Source organism: Chionomys nivalis, chromosome 4, assembly GCF_950005125.1.
Source record: "Chionomys nivalis chromosome 4, mChiNiv1.1, whole genome shotgun sequence".
NCBI classification, from domain to species: Eukaryota; Metazoa; Chordata; class Mammalia; order Rodentia; family Cricetidae; genus Chionomys; species Chionomys nivalis.
The window spans coordinates 41,243,564-41,262,060 of NC_080089.1; the positions used below are offsets into that span (position 1 = coordinate 41,243,564).

Here is an 18,497-nt window from a genome sequence, read left to right on the forward strand (position 1 = left end):
CCCAGGCACCCCATAAAGGGGGAAACTCGAGATGTAAGGAAATGGGGAAGGGATCGCAGATAACCATCGGTAATTTATGCCCAAGCTTTTCTCTACCTCACCTGACTGGCTAACTCCTCCCTCCTCTCAAACACTTGATTCAATTTCTTTTATAAAATGGTTTCAATAAGAAAAAAGGGGGGAAACAGAGATACGTTGGGAAAGGTTGAGCAAAATTCTATCCAGCCAAAAATTCAAGTCAGTAGCTAAAAACTGGAATTGCTTTACATACAAGTGCCAAATGAAGAAAAATGGACACATTTTCATCTCCCCCCAGACTATACAGTTCTCACCCGGTGTGTGTGAGCCTTGAGATACATAGCAGCTGAGAACTTAAAACAAAAGAAATGGCTCCTAACTTGTAACATTAGTGACCACTCAGGAAACTCAAAGAACATTCCACATTACTTTGCTCCACATTGCTATGTTAATGCAGGCTGAAGTCAACTTGGTCAATGTCTAGGGGAAAATGATCTTCATAATCAGACACATGGATTGTAAGGGGATTGAAATGTGATGTCTTAAAACCAGTAACCCATGAAGCATTTGTAGCCTGGCAAAGAGTTTAATCAAAGCAAAAGAAAAAAAAATCAATATTCTTTTGCTATCAGTTTTCCTCCAGTCCCTTTACACTCTGATATATACTCTAAAAGAGTGGGATCAACTACAGTTAGGAATCGGAGGATTACAAAAAATGGTAAAAAAAAAAACAAAAAAAACCAGTAAACTGAATGAGAAACTTGAAAGCAACAGCATCAGCAGGCTACCAAGCGCATAGGAGGATGCCCAAACAAAGTGCAGATACTTCAAATAAATATGCAGCCCCTGGCTGTATGCAGTGTGGTCTGGGAAATAACACAGACCTTTGCTAAAGCAGAGAAAAAGCCTGGTTCCTAGTGTAAGCTCTGTGTGATGGCCCACCCTACGGATAGCTCCCTTCTGACGTGCAATTTACCATTATTAAACTGCTCTGAATAGTGAGCAAAAGTTCAGGTCCAAAGTCAAAGTACAGGTCAAAACCCAGCCTGTGGGGCAGTTCATATCACCACACAACAAAGCTAGAGGATTCAGCAGAGGAAGGAGTTAGAGGAGGATCTGTTCTGAACCCCCACCATGCACACCCCACAGCAGTAGGACCACAAATCTACCCAACTCTGGGGAGTCAGAGCTTCATCAACAGGACTGAAGAGAGTCCAGCTTGGGAGGACTAGCAGGGTGGCTCTTTCTGCATCCGGGCAGTGTAGACAGAGCATGCCTGGTGACTGGGTGTCTCTGAACCAAAAAACTACAAGCTATGATTTGTGATTAGTAAGATAAGTAGTTTATCCACGCAAATGGATACATGTATGGGTGGAAACTGCTTCTCGGGCAGCCCGAGGAGTCTACACTTCCCCTATAAGTCGGATGACATGAATATTCAAGTATTTTGATAAAAATCCTATCACAATAGGAACTGCCACTAAGACATGGACACCAAATTAAATAGAACAGTGGAACAGATACATAAAACAAGCTGAACAAACAGTTCACCGAGTTTTCTTAACCAAGAGAGCTGTTTTAGGATTCGTGTAACACTTGATGGCTACGGAGTATTTCAACGACTAATTACCAGCACCCGTATACTGGTGCAATGCAAAAGGACCAGGAGAATTCTGGGAAGTCATGGTAAGAGTTGCAGCAAGCGGTCTTCACCAATCCATAAACGCAGCCAGTCACTCCTTAACATAGGCAACAGACATCTGATGCTCTAGTACACAGGCTGGTGGTGATTTAAAAAAGACAAAAACCGCCATCGAAAACAAGCTCACAGTCTCTTGAAAAAATATGGAGTCAGCAAGTGACCACACCACTCTGAGACAAATCCTTCTGCAACAGTGGGCACAGATGCTCTGGGGTAATCTGGGTGCCTGAGTTGAGAGCCGGGGATTCGGACAGGATGACAACCCAGGCAGTGGCCAGAAGACGACAGAGAAACGTGATTAAAGCAAGGAAGCTCCATGCCATTTGCCTGTGTTGTCTGCAATTGACAGCACAGGGCTAAAGATAGACATGAAGCTCTGGGAAGAGCAGAGAGCTATGTGATGAGGGCCATTCCTCAAGATTCAAGCCTTGGTTGTTAAACAGGGGAAAGCAAGGGAAGGGTGTCACGCAGCAGGGTCCAGGGTGATTCATTTGCTACATAAGCCTGTGGTGTACTGTGGAGCGATGGAGAAACAGGAGACAACAGGAATGGGAGAATCCATCAAGCAAACCTCTACAGATAGTCAAAGCAAAAAGTAGGAGCGTGATTTGAATGAACCAAGTAGGAAGAACCGGATTCCCCTTATACTTTGTGGTAGTTTCGATGAGGAAATATTTTAGTAAGTTAGGAATGATATCTACAATAACAAGAAGGAATGTATGAAGCTGTTAGTGGGTAGTTGGAGTTACTCTCATGTCAAAAGGCATCAGATGTATCAAACTACTCAACACTTGGTTAAAATAAGGGACGTTCTGAAGGATTTGTCAGAGATTTCAGTAACAAGAAAATGACTACAATCTTGGTTTCGGTGGAAGCAGTTCTAAGTCAGTCTGCAGAGACAAACCCAGAAGCGGAAGCAGTTCTAAGTCAGTCTGCAGAGACAAACCCAGAAGCGGAAGCAGTTCTAAGTCAGTCTGCAGAGACAAACCCAGAAGTGGAAGCAGTTCTAAGTCAGTCTGCAGAGACAAACCCAGAAGTGGAAGCAGGGCATGAGCAGAGGATGTAGGACTGAGAAAGAGAAAGCACTGTTGCAGTCAAAGTGTCCGTAGGCTCATTAACCTTTCAATGCCTGGAATAAAATGTCTCTGTGCTACCCACACTAAGAAAAGCAGGGTGGCAGCAATAAGCACTAACTGGGGAGCACGGCAGGGAGCTGCTGACTTGTTTACCTTGGCACACACAGAGGGCAAGTGAGGCTCCAATGAGAACTAGAGTCAGAGCATGCAAAGGAGCACAGCAAGAGCACAATGGTACCCAACGCCTTTCCCCAGTGCAGCACCGCACAGGCTGTACCTCGTGCCAGTCTTCCAGTTTGTTGTCAGAAAGATCGAGCTCTGACACATGAGCGCAGAAGGCAGCGATTTCTCTTTCGTCTCCCGCGCAGGTGATTCCGCAGCTGTTCAGCACGAGCACACTGGGGAGGTTGAGGCGATCTGAATCACAGGAGACACAAAACACTTGCTCCATTCAGCCTAGTTCTCTTTTCATTATTCCCTCATATATTACACCCCGACCAGCTTCCCCTCCTCTCGTCCCCCCCAGTCTCTCTCCTCACCTCTCCTCTCCCCCAGACCCACCCCCTCCTCTCTCCACAGAAAAGAGCAGACTTCCCAGGGACATCAACCAAACACTGCACAACAGGCTACAATAAGACCAAGCACAGACCATTACATCAAAGCTGGATGAGGCAACACAGGAGGAGGAAAAGGGTATCACAAGTAGGCAAAAGAGTCAGAAACCCCCCCCACACTCCTAACTCTTAAGAATCCCACAAGAACACCAACCTACTCAGCCATAACATATATGTAGAAGACATAGGTCAGATCCCTACAGGCTCCCTAATTTCTGTGATTCCCCATGAGTCCCATTAGTTAATTCTGTGGACCGTGTTCTCGTGGTGTCCCTGACCACTCTAGTTCCTCCAATTCTTTCTCCCCCTCCTCCACAGGACTCCCCTAGCTCCACCTAATGTTTGGCTGTGGGACTTGGCATCTGCTCCCATCAGTTGCTGGAAGAAGTCTCTCTGGTCTCTTTGATGACGATTCTGCTATAGCCTAATTTTTGCCTATGTATGTTTAGCGCCCAGAAATCATCAGGTTAAAAAAAACTACCTGTATCCTCTGCATTCCAAGAGGGCCTCGAAAATATAGTGGGATCTTGGGGCCTTGAATCCTAAAGGAAGAATTAAATATGGGCCGGGAGAAACTCAGAAGTGCTGAACCCCCACCATGAAAAGTCTTCTCAGCTCTGCTCCTGGCTAGGCATCTGCCAGCCACCAGCAACACCCACAATGCTGGCTTCTTGCACAAACACAGGACTCAGGTAACCTGTGTCTCAGAGCACCGCTGACTGACCTCAGGTCTGCAATTCTACAGCATCTGCACTCTTTCCTCTCAGAAGCTCCTTTCAAAAGTTATCTCCAATAGTTCATAGATTCAGTACAGAGTTGACCCCCCAGCATCCACCAAATCTATGAAGTGTTGGAACATCTGAAAGGGATGAACTCACACATCAAAAACAGCAGGATCTCCATGACACAAGACAACAACAGGCTATCCAGGAGGAGCCCATTGTTGATGGAGTAGCAGAAACCAGAGGACTTGAGCCAAACCAGTGACTCATGGTAATGAACACTTGCAAGTAAAGATGAGCAGATGAAAGGGTGAACTGTGCGACTCAGTGGGCCACACTACAGCTTCCATGACAAGAATATTTTTTTGTCTTTTTTTGGTTTGGTTTTTGATTTTCCTTTTGAATTTGGTTTTGATTTGAGGAGAGTTAGCGAGGGGAGAGGGTGGACGCAAGGCTACAGGGATGTAAAGGGATAAGAAAGCATGATGTGAAATCCACAAAGCATCAGTAAAAGTTAAAAAAAAAAACCTATCAAACTTCTCACAGGCTATCTGCTAAGCCACCTCTTCAAGTCTGTGTGTTCAAAACATCTTCACTTACAGGAAGACAATCAAAATGCTATTTCTTTCATTTCTGCCTAACAATTATTCCCTTTTTAGATTCATGTGTTAACAGATTTTTCCCATATGAAAATATAGCCTTCTTTTAAAATAAATTCCTAACTGGAGAAAAAGTTTCAGAATTTGAAAAACACAAAACTATGGCCGGCCAAATACAGAATCTGGGCTGGTGTGCCCTAGTGCGTCAGCAAAGTCACTCACTGTCTCACAGAAAGAGACGGACGTGACACCTCAACCACTTTTTCTCCCATTTGGAAAAAAACCAAGGGCTCCTGAAGGTGATGATTCATAATTTGAGGCCTTGAATTATACAGTTTTTCTACTAAGTACTATTTTAGTATCAAATTCCTGATGTAGACCATAGCCTAGGCAACAAACTGCCAACTCAGAGGTACATGATTACAAAGCTGGAGACAGTTCTGTTGAGAAATGACTGTCAGTAGACTCTGAGTACTGGAATAAAGCAAGGATTCCCTATGAACTCTCCTGAATGACAAAGAACTACTTCTAAAATCTGCTAAGTACAGCTAGGATAAAAAGGCTAGCAAAAACCCACCTCGCACACTTCCCTCTTCTGGAATGTCTTTGTCTCCTCTCTAATTGTACTCTACATTCTCCAAGGGCTAGTTAACCTTTGAACCCTTTCCTGATAGTTTTATCTTCTAAATTTCATTCTTCATCACTGTGATTTTCATTTGGCTCAACATAAGCTACATTGTGATATTCCTTAATCAATGTGAATGTCGTGTAATCTAACCCAAGACCTGTGAAGGGCCTCAAGGGCAACGGTCAGCCTCGTACTATTCTGTATTCTTCGAGTTCCTTGAAAGGGTATGCACTTGAAGGATTATTCCCCAAGTATCAGTCTTGCCCTGTAAAGACAACTATAATGTCTCTGGCCAATCTGGAAGAGAGCAGCTCTGTGAGGCTCTTTAAGAAAACACTGGAGTGAGATGACCAGACCCAGAAAGACAATTATCACATGCACTCACTCATAAGTGACTTTTAGACATAAAGCAAAGAAAAACCAGCCTACAATTCGCAATCCCAGAGAACCTAGACAACAAAGAGGCTCTAATCTACATGGGAAGTAGAAAAAGACAAGATCTCATGAGTAAATGGGAGCATGGGGACCATGGGAGAGGATAGAAGGGGAGGGGAGAGAAAGAGAGGGAGCAGAGAAAAATACACATCTCAATAAAAACAAATGAAAAAAGAAAACTCTGGAATCATGACATGTAATGATGACCATTTGACTCATAATTCAGAATAAACAAGGCACTCACTCACAAATAAGGCGATGTTGTAAGCTAACCCAGACATGTTCTTTGTTCCACCTTCCTTACCTTTCATAGGAGAGCCCTGAGGAGTGGCTGGGACATGGACTCCCATCCCAGGGCCGCGGCGGTAAGGGAAGTTTTCAGGACTGTATTTTTCACACAATACTTGCATAAAACTTCTTCCACTGGGCTGGTCCATCTTCTTTTCTGAAAAGTCTACAAGAAAGCAAGAAATCATCAAAATTATCTACTTACTCATGTAAGAACTATTTTTTGTTTATGAGGCAGGAGGCTGGGCATTGCAGATGTGTACAGCATATTACTGCCCCAGGCAAACTTCTGTGCTGAGACCATGAAATGTGCAGAGGACAGCAATGACAGCTCAGCATGGTGTACACAACATCACTAAACGGTAGTCCAGCACCTGCGGGGAGGGTGTCTTCCAGCCGTGGATAACAAGGATGCCCTTGGTTGGTAGGTAAGGTTCATGTAGTAATTAGAAAAAGACTGAACAGAAGGAGCAGATTAAACATCAGGTTAACTATGGACAGTTTGCATGATTTCTTTAATACCATCCCTTGAAATTCCTTCTCTCTCCACAGTAACAGAACCTTTGTGTGTATAGACATGTGTGTGTGTGGGGGGGTGTGGACGCGTGCATACTTGTCTTTAGAAACGTATGACTAAGAAGTGGCTGATGGGATAGCAATCTCTGTGGTAATTTCCAGAAATCTTGAAGACAGCCAGTGCTCTCCGTCTGATCTTTTGCTTCCTGTTTCCTCTATTCTTTTGCTGCAGAACAGATGCCTTGCTGGAACATGATCCTGGAAAGAAGCCTGACGGAAGTAGACGTGAACAAAAGGGACCCAGGTCCCCAAGATCTCCATGGACCTAAGCTCTCAGACTGGAAGGAACCTTAGGAATTCAAGTGACCGATAATAGTCAGTTTTAACATAAGCCACTGCCCTTCTCCACTGCCTGGTCGCTTATTATTGGACCTAAGTTCACCTAAGGAGAGTGCTCTTTCTTCTGGTGCGGAATTTAGGTAATGTCTGTCACTTCGCTTCTCTATTTGATCTCATCTAGGGGCCCGAACATTCAGTAAGTCTGGCACTTTCTCTGCACTGCGCACACATCAAAGGAGAGAAGAGCAAACACGGTGACCTCTGACAGCCCGATAAGACACTACCCTAAGGGACTGCTCCGTGCTCCAGGTTTCACATCAGCCAGAACAGGGCAACCACAATTAGTCTCCAACTATCAGCCAGCACACTACTTTTAAAATTAAAGTAATCAATAGAAAGGCTTGGAAATGGCACCGTGATTAGAGTGCACAGCGGCCTATGAATAACTTCAAGAAACACGGGGCTGCCAAAGCAGTTACAGGTAGGAACTACTGTACACTCCATCAGTAGCTGAGCAGAACGGGAGAGAGCTGGCTTTGGAGGAGGGAACAAGGTTTGATTGCTTTTTTGTATTGTTTTGTTTGTTTTAACTCATCATGGTACTTGACTATTTGACAGATACGATGGAACCAGGACCAAAGGGGAAGGAGTTAGGTCGACACCACTGACACACAGGCATAAGATGAGACCTGAGCGGATACAAGGGAACAATCAGTGCACATGGCTGGCTCAAGACAGGATTAGTAAGCAAGGTTTTGGGGGAATATGGTGGCTAGCAAAAGGAGAGGTGGGCTGTGGGCTGTAAGACAGCCTCAGGTTTCTGGTGCTGACCACTATAACTAGTCAAGAGATGAGGAACTGCACTTCCTCCATGGACAGTGTGGGCACCTGGTGACATTGCAGGAAACAGCATGTTAGGTGAGAAATGTTAGCTGAAGATGGACTCACATGTCACCTGAATAGAGGACATGTTATGAGGACAAAAGAACTCTGGGGTCTGGGGACAGAAGAGGCAATGAGTGACAAAAAAAGGAGCAGGAACAACCAAAGAGCAGAGAGCACAGCCAGCAGGCCAGGACCTTTGAGGAGACATGGAGGAAGATGGGACGACAAGCCCCTCAGGAACGAGGGTAGGAAGCCAGGGGCAACCGTCAAGATTTCCTCCCTTAACCTAACAGAGCGGCTGGAGAGATGGCTCTATGCTTAACAACACTTGATGCTCCCCCAGTGGACCTTCGCTTGGTTTTAAACAGCAACATGGCAGCTCAAAACTGTCTACAACCCCAGTTCCAGCAGATCCAAAACCCTCTGCTGGCCCTCCTCAGGCACGAGGTACACGTGTGCACACACATATGTAAGCAAACACTCATGCACACAAAAAATAAAAATAAGTCATTAAAAACAATTAGAGATTTGAACACAGTTACACATTAACTAGGGATGTGAAGGACTGGAAGACAGCAGGAACAAGCATTAAAGAGTTTCCCAGAGAGCTGTTAGATACCGACCAGACAATGAATGCTTCTTATTGCTCCCAGTGAGTGCTGACATTTATTTCACCGTAGCAACACTGCTTTACTTTTGCTTATATAGTTAAGTAAGCCAAATTCTGGGTCTTTTTCCCGGGCTATTATACTAACTCTGTCATTAAATTATGCAGAGAGCAGAAGTGTGGAAGTCTGTACAGAGTCACAGCACACGTGCAGCATGTACATGTATATGGCACGGGCTTGATAAATGGCGCTGAGTATTAAAGTCATTCATCTCCAGGGTGCTAAGTAGAAACGGCAGAGACTTTGGGAAGAGGGCAGATTAAGCCCACTCAGTTTTCCTCACTTAATAGCTCTGTGACCCAAAAGACAAGATGCACCGCCTCCTGCGGTAGCAAATACGCCAGCCAACATTTAACTCCCTGTGAGAATAAGCACACCCATCTCATTACTATGCAAATTTGATGTTTTTTTGTCCTAAATAAGCATTAAAATTATATGTATAACAAATAATTTCTTTAAGGTAAAATTTTATTATTATCAAGAAATGTTTGATTTACATATTTTATTTATCTATATACCTGAGGTCGTGTAAAAATTTCTTGGATGAAAGGGGTCACAGGTGAAAGTTTTAAAAAGCCAGGACCTGTGGAGTACTTGGCTCCTAGGGACAATGGAGCGTTTCAAGTGTGCTATTTGCATTACAAGGCTGGAGGACAGCTCCCAGCTACACATGGCTGTTCATCCTGCATCGACATCATGATAAAAACCCACGGACACGGGAAGTTCATGGTTTTCACATGAATTAGCTCCTAACCTCTCTCTCCTCCTTGCCCCAGATGATTTAAACATCCTCCTCAGGTTTGCAGCAGGAATTTAAGAGAAACCGAAGACAGAAATAGCCACTAAGCTGCCTGTCCTCAACTGCAACCCGAGCACGTCTACAGGACTCTGTAGAATCCGTGCAGATGCCATTGCGAGCCTCCTGTTGGCTGTTTCAGTGCTATTGCTATGTGACAGGTTAGTTCACTGACCTACGGCGCTAAGGGTCGGAAGAGCTACTGAGAGGTTTGGGAACCCTCAGATGGGAAGGTTCTTTGCTCATGGAAACTCTCCACCGCCAACAGCAGACACGGCCCAGAGGCTCCGTCACTAGTAAAGGGCGCCGCAGCTCTAGCAACGCCTGTCTCAGGCAGGACACCAGGGGAGTTTTTTAGAAATGGTTAACAAAAACATCAGAGAAGTTACACTGCCATCTCCCATAAACAGACAGTTCAAAAGTCTAACGTAGGAGGGAAGGCAGACTGTCACTGTGGCAGCCAAGGTCTCCGTGTTCAGGCAGCATCTCTGATCTGGAGGCTGCTGCAACACTTACACATGACTCAAGGGCAGCTACTCAGACACCACTGAAATGTAGACCACGCCAGCCATGCAAAGTAAGCACTGACTCGAGTGAAGGTCGTGCCAGGAGATAAACAAGTGTGGGAACTTGGAAGTTTTCCCTTGAGCCTTTAACCTTGAGAACTCTTCCAGAGCCAGGCCTGCTGGTGCCTGCCTGTAATCCTCCATACCTGAGAGGCAGAGGCAGGAGAATCCTAGGTCCAAGGTAGCCTGGACTACTAGTGATTTCTAGGCCACCCTGAACCGCTTCCTGAGGCTCTGTCTCAAAATGAAAATTAATAATAGAGAAGGCCAGGAGCACAGTTTGGGGGTAGTGTTCTTCCAAATATTCAGGAAGAGAAACTATGTAGTGTTCTCTGTGAGATTATTAAGTGACCCCAGGCCCCTTTACTGGTCATTGCCAGCACAGTTTACTGAAGAGCCTTCCAGCAATGCAGGCTTCACACATGCACACATGGCCGCTCAACTGGAACCTTAGAGACAAATAGATTGGTAACACAAAATCTGCTCGGACCTGCTGTATTTTAGGAGGAATGGTGGGTGAGAAAGGGAGGCCGAAAACCAAGAAGACTGAAAGATGAGGAAATGTAGAATGGAAAAGATCGTTAACTGCAGTCTTTTAAAAGGTTTGAGGGTGGCGGGTAATCTATGGCTTTCTGGAAATAACAGGAGTCGGGTTACACCCGTCTACCTCTGCAGTTGGCAGAGTGCAAATGCATTTTAAACTGTTCTGAATTGGTGCTTGAAACCAGCGAGCCAGGAATCTTGGGTGATGCTGCTGGGTTCTATTACAGGTGGTGAAATATGCGAAAATCTCAAACCTTTGTGTCTCAAGATCCTGATCCAATATCATGTAAAGCACCTGAAGAAAGTCACAACAAAACACGGGTGGGGGCAGGTGCACAGGGCACTTCTGCCGGGTGGATGGCTATGGGAACAGAGCCATACAGATAGTGTACCAGTCCCACATGTACACTATCAAACAGCCTGGCCCTTACGTTCCCGCCCCAAAAGGGGGAGATTAAAATAAGCATGAAACCCAACACAACCATGAGCAGAAAACGGGTTAAAGCTGCCCTGGATGCTAAGGTCAGTTAAGAGGTAACCTCTAGTCAGCAGTGCCACTGCTGTCCACAGACACAATGTGGACTGGGGGCCCTAAAACATAAACACGACCAGCCCTGTTCACAGCTTCCGAAAGACAGAGATACAATCTCGGAGGGCCAAAATGCAAACTCTAAACCTTATAAGAATAGAATTATTGGCTTGTATATACACAGACTATCCCTGGAGAGAAACCAACTACAAGCAGGACAGCAACCGAGGCTGAGAGAAGGCCTGGGAAGGAAGGCAGCGAGGAGCCCTACCACTGTTGACATGGAGGCAGCTGAGCTCAGCAGACCCAGGTGCCATCTTTCAGAGTGGGTGTTTTCATGTAATATATACAGGTACGACCCAACTGTCTGTCGGCTTTTTATTATTTATTTAATCTCCTCAGGATTTATAGTTTCTATGAAAAAGGAAGGTGGTGTTGGTGCTTCCGACATGTGGACTATATCGCGTTCTAACAACTCTAAAAGGAATGAAGAGGAAGAAACAAGAAATAGAATGGACGATCCAACAGAAGAAGGCAGCTTGGTAAAATGCAGTGGACAAGTGGGAGAGCGCATACCTGAGCCTCTGAAGCAAACTTCAGCATCGGGACCAGGGGAGGAGTGTAGGTGGTCAGGCAGGTGACAGCAGCCACCAGGTCCTACGGCTCCTCGCTGCTCCCTCACTAGGACAAAGGCAAGCTCCACTCTGGACTATGGACCATGCAGCAGGGCTACAGGGACATCCGGCAAGCCTCTACCAGTCAAGTGCAGTTGCACAACCACACCAGGAAGCACAACTGAACTAAGTTCAGTAGGTGGCCTTGGAACTTCGGGCCACCAGGTCACCACTATCTGGAGACCCACAGAGAAGGGCTTCCACGATGGAGCACTCTCTGGGTAGTCTCTAGGGGCTGCAATTGTCAATGGCTGGGGACCAGAGTTACACTTTAGGAAAAGAAATAAAAATATTTATCCTAACCTAGGAAAACACTGATTTGGACCCACTTATATATAAGTCAGTCTTAGAAGTAGGGGACGCTGGCAGCGACTCCATTTATCCGAAGAAGACAGAAAACCACACTCTGAAAGCACCTGCCAATGTTGACCTAAGAAAAAAGAAGGTAAACATTTTGCCTAAGTTTGCATCATTCTCCTGTAGCTTCTCTTAGTCAGGCAAGGTCTCACACCAGTGACGTTTCTTTCCATGTAGGTGTCTGCTTTCTTCAGAAGACTATCCGACCATGGGACTCTCACAAACTGTTGGGCAGGGGTAAACAAAGGTTTTTCATTTTCTCTGTGACTTCTTTTTGAAATTTACCAAATCATCCCAATGAGGTCTATTTGCCTGCTCATTTATGTATTGAATAGGTATTTCCATGGAGTGTATTTCACTTAGAGGGATCAGTGAACATGCGTGTACCAGAGGCTCAATCTGTGCTGAGCACTAAAGAAAGGAAGAAGAAATAAAATTCAAACCCTGACTCAGAGCATTTGCCCCGTAGAAGGAACTGAATGAAATAATACTTGTATAAACAAGTCATACAAAAGGGGGAAAGTGGGTGTTAGATAGACGGATCAGTAATTGAGAGGGCTCCCAGTAATTGAGAGCTCTTGCAGAGGAGCTGGGTTCAGTTCCCAGCATCCATGGAATGGCCCATAACTGTCTCTAGCTCCAGTTCCAGCGGGGCAGTGTCTCTTCTGACATACACATATACATACATACATATATACATACATACATATCTGCTTGTGTGCATATATACAATATATATTAATATATATTAAGAAACACAGGAAGTGGTTAACTTTAGACAGTATGACAAAGTAAGTGAATCCTGGGCCATCTAGTGGGAGGGCCAGCTGGAGAAGACTATTCCAAGTAAAAAAGACAAAGGAACACGGACAGGCAGAGAGACCTGAAACACTACTAATACCGTTAGAATACAGGGGCCGTGGGGGAGGAAGGTGCAGACGACGTTCTAGGAAGATGCTCAGGATATGCTAGCCTCGCTTGGCCAGAGGGACCCTGTGGAGATAAAAGAATGATAACCTCTCACAGGGCACTGTAGACCCAGTGCAAAGATGGAGTTCCCAATCTTCAATTGTAAAAACAGAAATCAGCTGCATGGTGGTGGCACATGCCTTTAATCTCAGCTCTTGGGATGCAGAGGCAGGTGGATCTCTGTGAGTTTGAGATCAGCCTGGTCTACAGAGTGAGTTCCAGGACAACAAGGGCTGTTACACAGAGAAACCTTGTCTCGAAAAATGAAAGAAGAAAAGGAAAGGAACAGAAGACAGAGAGATGGGACCTTAAGATCCTTACAGGGTGGAGCAATTTGTTCACCTCAGGGTCAGTGGCAGCAATTCCAGCACAGACAAGGAAGTTAAACCACACCACAGGGCAATGAGGAAATAAAGAGGAAGCAGAGACAAAGAACATGGGCCTGGTCTGAGGGACCTGGACGAAAGTGGAAGAGATGAACAGCTGCTGAAGAAAACCCAGAGGTAATAATTGCTGATTTTTAAGGTAAAAAATAGAAATGCATTGGCTAAGTATGAGGGGAGTCTGGGAAGGTCATCAGGTCAACCGAAAGTGACAGAATGAAGCTCAAGGAAGGCACTCTGCTGGGCCGTGCTCCACAATCACCCAGGATACCAGCTTTCTTAATTTTTTAAAGTTCTTTTCTTAGTCCATTTGACTTTCACTAAGTGTGGATGCCTCCTCTAATCGCATCACAAAAAAGCTTTCTGTTTTTGACACCAAACCTTGCTAGATCCTTCAACATTGTATTCTAGGAAGCTGCAGGGTTTTACTTGCTTCATTTCTGAACAAGTGTGTCTGGGCCATAGCACAAGTGCATCACTACTGAGACACAATCACGTTTGGGGCTATGTACGGAGGAGTTAAGTATTTCCCTCAGGAAAAGATTTTAAGATTCTAAAGATGAGTAATCACCTTACTGGTTTTAAAAACTACATTATCTGATCTGAATGTTTTAAAACTTCTATTTGAAAGTAAGCAAGCAGTAAGGTCAGAACCACAGGACCTGTAACTCCTGCCGTGGGGCCTTCCTTTCCTTAGCTGACCTAGATGTGGCAGTAAATGCAGCCAAACACCTTTCCTCTCTGCTGCAAATGTAGCCACAGCCACACCAGAACACACAAGCCAGTGGCAGGGAATGCACCTTATGGTGTTTGTCCTTCCAGACCACGCTTTCCAGGCTGTGGAGATGTGTATTCTCAACTCAAAGATAAATGGCTTTTAGACACATAACTTTAGAATCTGCCTCCAAGTTCACGAAACACTTGTGTCCATACATACATACAAACTACAAGCCTACAAAATCCCTGTTCAGGGTCTTAATCCCATTAATGAGCTGATACAGTGGAAGTCACAAATACTAGCCACACCTTCCAAATGGACACCTCAAGGACACAGTCCAAGGCAGTAAAGAAGGTGGATCTCCTTCTCCTGACACTCCCAATTTAATCTGTGCTGACATCAAGTCATGCAGCCCCTCAACTCTACCTGCTCCCTCCGGGCGTTATGTAATATCTAGCTAGATGGCCTCTTTGGTTGAAAAGTAAAGAAAAGGTAAAGAGGTAAAGAAAACTCTAACAAACTTTCAGAGCTACCCTGCAGAGACACGGCTAGCCAACTTGCTAGCCTCCTCCTCACATTCCAGATGCAGACAAGTCTGGCTGGTAACTCATCACCCCCACGTCCTGTCACCATGATCTCACACCAGTCAATCAATCACCCTATTCCCAGAGCCTCTCTGTCACCTGCATTCCACACAATATCTTAGTGTAATAGGCGCCACATCATACTTTTTTACACACACATACACACACCTGTCAATGAAAACATTGGCAGATGAAATGTGAATTCCTCAAATTCTTCATTCTTAGACCAAAGGTCTAGTGGCACCACAGGTCTCCTTACAAGCAACATGAACTTTAGGTCTGAAGTTCTGTCCTTGACGCAGTGACATCAGAGATGCTAAAACTGAGGCTATCTATTAGTTACCCAGGTGAGCTCTATGTTTTCTACTGTGGGCCATACCATAGCACATAAGACACACACAAGTATTGGCAAGGTTTTCTCAGCTACAGGCACACACTAGCAAACACGGCTGATGCACATGCTAGCTGTCTAGTGTATTCAAGCACAGGACCTGAAATGCCTGACCCAGGGGGAGGAAACCTGACAAAGTACCTCTTCATGCAGAACTATTTCATAAGTATTCATTTCTAAATAATCTCTAATGTTTGTAGTTTCTAAATGACTAAAACATTCTGCAAGCCAACTGCCCATATTCCTATTAGGCACCCAGAAACAGAAAAAAACAAAACAAACAAACAAAAAAAAACCACGCTTCCCAGACACTCGGCAACCAGAACACAGAGATTAGAATTTACTGTACTCTACTTCAGCATCTTCCAAAGAGACTCGTCCTGAAGCCCTCTACCCATCTGACTCACAAACAAATCAACACCCACCTGACGTTTCCATTTGACCTGGGTCCCATCTGGGGGAATCTCACAGCTTTATCATTGCACTGACTCAGAGCAGGATTAGAGACACTGACTCTTGAAGTGATGTCCCCAAACCAAACCTCTCCACACAGAGATTAGCAATCACTTTAAAGCCTAGAAATTTTCCACAGGCGCTCTCTGAGACACACTCACACTTATCTATATTTACAGCCTGGGCAACTGAGAGGATTTGCTCAGGCTTCTGGGGCCCGACCAGTCTGCAAAGTCATCCTTCTTGTATCTGATCTGCTGAGCCATGCTGACTTCATTAAAAAAGGAACACTTCATGTCAACAGTACACAGCATCACATACAAATCCTAGAACTAGACCTTGCGAAAGTGCATGAAAATCATTGCAGCCAAATTCTTACCATAACTACATCAAAGGCACTGAAGCCAAGCACAGAACAGTAGCCCTGCCTGGTCACTTACCAAGGGGGGGGAACTATTTCCAGCCACTGTCTCTGGAACAGCAGCACAGCACCCCCTCTTGAATGGATCACTTGTGCACATTTTCTTGCAGCTGTAGCACACAAGTTTAAGGTCATTACCTAGCTGTCTACAGATTACTTCATTATCTCTGCACTACAGAAGCAGCTATGGGAAGGCCAAGGCTCATCAGGAACAGAAAGCTAACGTATCGTACAACAGCCCTCTGCAGATAACAAAGCACTCTGGAAACCATGGGTTGCCAGACATTAGAAGAGCCACATGGAGAGTATGCCAAAGTTTACACGCGGAAAAAAAGTCACAAGTTCCATTCCATGCCGTGCTCCAGCCCTGTTGCCTGTGAGTGCTGACTCCGGAGCTAATGACAGAGTCTACCAGGCCGTGTGGCTGAAGATCTCCAAGCCTTCGTGTGCTTATGCAAGGGAAAGAGTAATAGCGTACCCTGAACTCCCACCTCAGAGACCTGCTAGAGAACAAATGGAGCGGTACCAGGAAACACATTTACCACAAGAGGCATCTACTGATGCTGGGGTCCTGTCATGCCCACCACCTACCACGACTATTACTCAGAGTGATCATGGAGTAGGGGTATTGGTTTGAACAGCTTACTTACAATCCTTGTTAAATAGATTTGATCTAGATTTTTAGGGCCCATGACTATGCTGATTAACGGGAAATAATGAGACAGCATAGTGAAAATGTCTGATGTTTATAAAGCCTTCCTTGTTAACCGGATGACTTTCTACCACCTTTCCACCTGCCCGAAGGATAAAATAGGTAAGTTGTAATAAATGCATTTAGAGATATTAGTTATGAAGGATAAAATCATCATCTATACATTTCTTGTTAATATTTATCAAATTTCGTGAGAACACACATTGCTAAAGGAATGAAAGTTATTCTTTCATAAAGGGTACTTGCCTTTATAAAACTTAGGCCTTAAAATATTAATGATGCTCATGAAAAACATGATCTTAATGAGTCACTGCAATAAGGGTTTAATAATTTAGATTTATTTTTAACATAGTAAGAACTGAAAATCTTTCTTAATTTGCTTCAAACCTATGAACTTAGTAACAATGCCATGATTATAAATACAATAAAAGTATCCTTCAGAAAAGAAAGTCTTTTTATTGCAATAATGGCATATGTCAATCAGAAAACTTAGTATTTTAAAGACATCACACTAAATTATTCTCTTAGAAGAGTACTGAGATGCGTGTATGACAAGGAGAACATTGAAGCTAACCATCTCCTGAAAACTCATCTCCAGCATTTCACAGCTCCGTTCCACACAGCTTCCATGTCTCAAATCCATTTGCTTGCCAAAATGGATCTGCACATCAACACTCAGGGATCCTGTAGTTACTTGTGGATACATGCAGAGGGCTGAGGATGTGAGTCACCAATGAGGACCTGCAGCTGAGCAGAACTGGGTGGGGCTCCGCCCTCTGGTTCCAGCTCTCATGCTCCCATTTGAGGATCTAGTCAGAGCTAGGCTGGTCGAGGTTTTGTGAGTCTACTGACGTCGCTGTTTAAAAAGTCTCCCAAGACTAGCGCTGAAATGGGATGTGCTCCAAAGACACAGGAGGCTCTGCTGCGTCTCTCGGAGAAAACACACCTGCTAGACAGCTTCACTCAGGCAAATCACAGCGCAGTGAATTCACTGGGAGCCAAGCAAGTAAACAAGTGTCTTAAAACAGATACACAGAGGAGGTAATGGATTGTCACTGCTCGTTTGACCGACTGTGTCCTCAGGGTCACGGGCTCACAGGAACTAGCCTGTATTTCCCGTGGGAACAAGTGTTCCCCATACACTAACTCTGGGTGGCTTTGCGGAAAACCAACTATACTTCATTCAAGAACAATCTAGGGAAAGAAGATTAGACCAAGAGAAGAGAAAGCAGGCCCATGTAAATAAGACATGCAGGGGCAGAGAAATCACAAGAAAAACATAAACCAGTTAATAATTAATCCTGGGACAGAGAAAATATATCCAGAAAAATAAAAAGATGGGAGAGAAGAAAGTCAGCAACCTCAGAGCAGCACAGGGAAAAGGTCATCTTCAGATAAAGGGAAGAGCAAGCGTCCCCAGGGAGGCCAACAGGCAGTCCGCCTAAGGCCTGCTGTATGCCCTTGAATTAGACGGCACAACAAAACATCCGCAACACAGAAAGAAGCTGGACAGTGAAACTAAAAGTCTTTGATCGTCAAGACATTAAAAATGTAAAAGACAAGTCTGAAACTGGAAAAAGATTATGCATTACACATAAAGCATAAAGATTTCTTTTTATAAAGAAAAATTAAAATCCAACAGAAAAAATGGATAAAAGACATGAACAAGTATGTATCAGGAGATAACTCTCAACTGGTTAATAAATTTATATAAAAGATGATCATAATAATCATCCATACAAAAATGAAAATCTCCGCAGTTTTACACACACACAAGTGAAAGCTTAAACTTCACAGGGGTCACCTAAGACCATCAGAAAACACAGATATTTACATTAAGATTTACAACAGCAGCAAAATTACATGTATGAAGTAGCAACAAAAATAATTTTATGGTAGGGGTAACTGTAT

At 44.4% G+C, this 18,497-nt stretch overlaps 1 protein-coding gene across 3 annotated transcripts in view; it reads right to left on the bottom strand.

Annotated features, from left to right (window-relative positions):
* Positions 1–18,497, bottom strand: part of Tbcel (tubulin folding cofactor E like) — a 59,311-nt gene that overhangs the window by 32,256 nt on the left and 8,558 nt on the right. For 2 of the 3 annotated variants that reach the window (XM_057768035.1, XM_057768037.1), the window contains exons 2-3: positions 6,099–6,248; positions 3,074–3,213 (exon numbers count right to left, since the gene is read on the bottom strand). In XM_057768035.1, coding sequence (XP_057624018.1) covers positions 3,074–3,213; positions 6,099–6,231 — 273 coding nt within the window. In that variant the 5' untranslated portion in view covers positions 6,232–6,248. Of the gene's footprint in view, positions 1–3,073; positions 3,214–6,098; positions 6,249–15,425; positions 15,470–18,497 lie in introns of those variants that run through there. The other variant, XM_057768034.1, reaches the window with a different exon arrangement.